The sequence below is a fragment of the Pinus tabuliformis genome, chromosome 2_2, assembly GCF_031772625.1.
Source record: "Pinus tabuliformis cultivar Carrire ecotype Pingquan chromosome 2_2, CPIR1, whole genome shotgun sequence".
NCBI lineage: Eukaryota > Viridiplantae > Streptophyta > Pinopsida > Pinales > Pinaceae > Pinus > Pinus tabuliformis.
In genome coordinates this window covers 1020518060-1020522758 of record NC_142300.1, presented here as the reverse complement: position 1 = coordinate 1020522758, position 4699 = coordinate 1020518060, and the positions used below count along the sequence as shown (strand labels likewise).

Sequence of the window (4699 nt, the reverse complement as noted above, 5' to 3'; positions counted from 1 at the left end):
ATTAAAATGGAAAAGCCGCAAATGTGCTTTCTCAAAGAAACCAAATTTAACAGCACAACGTTAGGCAGCATTCTCTCCAGAGCTTGGCCAGGTTGTCGATCGGTCGTGAGGGATGCCTCTAGAGCTTCAGGAGGGTTGGCTATAGCATGGAGCACTCAAGCTATAGCTCTTTCAGATTTTCACGCCTCTCATCACCTCATCCAGGCTGAGTTTCACATCCTAGGTACGAACATCCATGGAAACCTCTGAAATGTATATTTCCCGCAGGATACAGCAAGTAAAATGGCTCTTCTTGATACCATAGAGGTCTTGAACAACAATAGAAGGCACCCGCTCTGGATAATAGGAGGGGATTTTAACATGATCAACAAGCTAGAGGAGAAGACTGGGGGTAGAAATAGAATGGAACAAGAAAACTCCCACTTCAAGGATTTCATTCACAACACCTCCCTCATAGATATGCCTTTCTGCAATGGAACTTTCAAATGGAGCAATCGCAGAGCAGGCAAGCACCAAATTGCATCCAAATTGGATCGCTTCCTCATATCATACAATGCGGTTCACCTTGGCGGAGATCTCTCATCAACTATTCTTCCTCACACGGGATCGGATCACTGGCCGATTGCCCTCCACTGGCAAAGACCAGGCAACCTGACCAGAAGACCCTTCCGCTTCGAAGAGCTCTGGCTCTCGCATCCCTCGTTTAAAGACTTCGTAAAAACTACATGGACATCCTTCAACCCGCCTGATGGATCCAAGATGTATCAGTTCCAACAGAAGCTCAGGTTTTTAAAAAATCAACTAAAGCGATGGAACAGAGAAACCTTTGGCAACATATTTAAAGCACAACAAGAACTAAACAGGGAACTAATGGAACTTCACCAAAGGATAATCACAAAGGGGCACACTGAAGAAACTCTGGAACATGAACAACGCATCTACAATCAACTGGAGGAAAGGAGGAAACAGGAGGAACTATATTGGAAGCAAAAGTTCAGAATCAGATGGCTGAAGGAAGGTGAGAGAAATACCAAATTCTTCCACAAAACCACTCTTCAGAGAAGAATGCACAACAACATCCCCTACGTCCAAAAACAAGGGGGTATAAGAGTAGAGAAGCACGAGGAAATTGAGGAGGAATTCCTCAATCACTTCAATCAGGTCCATCGAGAGCCTGAAGGAGACAGAAGTCAGGCTATTGAGAAAATAACTAAAAATGTGCAAGGATCATCACGGAGGAGCATAATGAACTTCTCCTTCTTCCCATTCTGTCTCAAGACGTGGATGAAGCAATGTCCCAGCTCAAGGAAGGAAAAGCCCCTGGCCCGGATGGTTTTACCACTACTTTCTTTCACACCTTCTGGGAGCTGATAAAGCAAGAGGTCTGGCAAATCGTAGAAGAATCAAGAGCTCTCCACTCGCTGCTTCCCTCATTAAATTCAACCTTCATCGCTCTTATCCCTAAAGAGGAAGAGTCTATTACACCTCACAATTATAGGCCGATTGCTCTTTGTAATGTCATTTACAAAGTCATATCTAAAGTGATTGCGAATCGGTTAAAGCCCCTCTTGCCCCTGCTTATCTCTCCGGAACAGTCAGGGTACGTGGAAGGGCGACAGATCATGGACGGAATTCTCCTCACGCACGAGATAATACACTCCCTCAAGCAAACCAAGGAGGCAGGTATGATTCTCAAACTAGATCTCTCTAAGGCTTTTGATAAACTCAGCTGGACTTACATACAACAAATGCTTACAGCCTTCGGATTTTGTTCTATGTGGGTCTGATGGATCATGAGTCTAATTACTTCTACGCACTTCTCTATCCTTGTGAATGGAATTCCATCCCGCCCCTTCAAACCTTCCCGAGGAATAAGGCAAGGGGACCCCCTATCCCCCTTCCTCTTTGTTCTTATGGCTGAAGGTCTAGCGCGTCACATAAAAAATGCCCTCCATTCTCATAAGCTGAAAGGCCTTTCTGTTCACAACACCCCTGCTAATTCCCATCAGCAGTTTGTTGACGACACTATGCTATTTGGCTACCCTTCTGTCCAGGAAGCCTTCTGCTTCAAATCCTTGCTCTCTGATTTTTCCGAAGCCTCTGGTACTAATGTCAACTGCTCCAAGTCGCAGATTCTTTTCCTTCACACTCCTCCCTCTGTCAAGACAGCAGTTACCCGCATCTTGGGTTTTCCATCTGCCACCCTCCCCTCCAATTACCTTGGAGCCCCTCTCACGGTATCAGCCATAAAGCATCCCTCTTGGCGTTCTCTCCTTGAAAAAATCAAATCTCGCCTTAACCTCTGGACTTATAGATCTTTAAATTTAGCCAGTCGGGTCGTGCTCATCAAGTCGGTCCTCCAGGCTATGCCTCAATATCTATTCTCAATCCTTGCAGCGCGAAAGTGGGTGATAAAAAGAATAAGAAATCTTCAGCGTGGCTTCCTTTGGGGTGGCTCGGCAACTAACCGTAAATGGGCTCTAGTAAAATGGGCCACCGTCTGCACTCCCAAAGACAAAGGTGGCATTGGACTGAGAGATCCAGAGCATAGGAACTCCATCATGAGCGCCAAAATTTGGTGGCAATGGGTCACTAATCCAGAAAAGCCCTGGGTCAAACTATGGACAGCCAAATATGCCAACAACAAACCTCAGGAGGAACTCATCAGATTCACGCCCAATGTCAAAGGCTCGCTCATATGGAATGCAGCAAAACAACACTTCCATTTAATTCAAACGCACAGCTTATGGGAAGTGAGGAATGGCAGAATGGCAAGATTCTGGACGGATGCATGGAACCAGATGCCTAAGCTCAACAGTATTATGCACCCAGCTCCAGAATTCAACAGGCAGGAGGAGCAGCAAGAAAAAATTCAACAGTTTTGGTTACAGGAAACGGAGAACGGCTTCAGAAAATGGAAACAAGGAAATCAGCTAATCTACAACACAAGCCTTCGAGACGCTGAGCAGCTGGAGAAGGAGCTTCGGAAAAGAAATATCAGACATGACGAAGGAAATGATATCCTTCGTTGGGGATATCTACCAAAAGGCACCTACACTCCTTCAGAGGTGTACAAAATAGTAAGCAATACTACCACTCCCTCTGACCCAATCTGGTGCAAAATTTGGGAGCTCGACTCTTGGCCCAAAGTCTCTTACTTTCTATGGTTGGTAGGTCATAAAAGAATTCTCACCTGGGATAAATTAAGAAGAAGAAACTTTAATGGCCCCTCCATTTGTTATAATTGCCATCATAATGAGGAAACCCTCCAACACCTCTTGGACTCCTGCCCCTTAGCCAATCAGCTATGGGAAAAGGCAAGTTTCAGATGTCAACGAAGATGCAGAATGGAGAACGACATCACTAACTCTTTAAGACAATGGCCTCAGAAACCTTATAAAAGTGAGCTCCTTAATTGTTTATGGAACATAATCCCAGGTCTAATCCTCTGGAGCATATGGAAGGAAAGAAACAAACGAATATTCAAAAACCAATACTCTCCGATTGAGGACATATGGAGAAGGATTCAAGGGAATCTCAAAGAAACGCTACTGCTCCGTTCCTGGACACAGGAGGATTTTCCCTCTCAAAATAATGAGAAGAGTATCTTAGACAATTGGCAGCTGCAGCTGCCTCAGGAACCTCATAAAAAAAGCCCTACCAATAGCAGCAGCAACAACAAAGGCAAATGGACCCCCCCCCTAACCAATCCTATAAGCTCAACTTCGATGGTGCCTCCAAAGGCAACCCTGGAATGGCTGGATATGGAGGGATTTTAAGAAATCATGAAGGCACTCTCGTGCAGATATACTTTGGAAACATAGGATGGGATACTAATAACTCAGCGGAGATAGAGGGACTTTGGAAAGGGCTCACTCTCGCCTGGAATCTCAACCTCCAACCCCTGGTCGTGGAAGGAGACTCCCAGATTCTCACAAACATGGCCAAGCGCATCCAGAATGGATCCCAAGCAAGGAAAATAGCCACTAGCTGGAGGCTCGAAGCAAGGCTGGAGGCTATTGAACAAATGCTTCGGAGCAACAGAGCCATCTCTTTTAATCACACAAAAAGGGAAGGCAACAAGGTTGCTGACCTTCTGGCCAATATAGGAGTGGAAAGCGAGAACACCCTATGCACTGGAAATACCACCATAATTCCAAATATTGTCCAGGCTCAGGAATGCAATGGCCTGGTCCAATGTGACACTGCCAACCCGGATGCGGGTGATAGGACGAGTGGGAGTGAGGAGCCACATGCCAGACATGTGCTGCCTCGAGTATGAACGGAGAATTCAATGCCTCTCGCCGCTAAGGAGTTAAGGGCTAAGGTGAGATCGCAGGGAATTCAATGCAGCGTGAGGTGAAATGGGGAGACTGCAGAGTGCAGTTATGGAGAACAGGTCTCGAGGGAATGTTGAGAAGTTTAAGAAGGATGAGGGAATGGAGCAGGTTTATGCTCAGAGCTGGGATCACGTAGTTCAGGTTTCTGTTGGCAATTTTATTATCCAGGCTACAACTCTTGCTATTAAGGCCGACATTCAAGGAGCTGAGGGAAGTCTCAAGCTCAGAAATTCTGTTGGTTGCTGTCTCTGTTCTGTTGAGTGTCGTCCCAGGTCTGCTGGGAGCGGATTCAATTCTGTTAGGGGACGTCTCAAGCCGGGAAGGCCTTCCATTGCTGCTCTGCTTCAAGCCACTGGCAT

General features: G+C 46.1%; 1 protein-coding gene across 1 annotated transcript; it reads left to right on the top strand.

Annotated features, from left to right (window-relative positions):
* The first annotated feature begins 282 nt into the window (after positions 1-282).
* LOC149196822 (uncharacterized) lies at positions 283-4282 on the top strand. The gene is made up of 4 exons (XM_089408444.1): positions 283-1018; positions 1543-1683; positions 1924-3080; positions 3806-4282. The coding sequence occupies exons 1-4, from the start codon at positions 283-285 to the stop codon at positions 4280-4282; spliced, it is 2511 nt and encodes an 836-aa protein (XP_089264570.1).
* Positions 4283-4699: the final 417 nt, after the last annotated feature.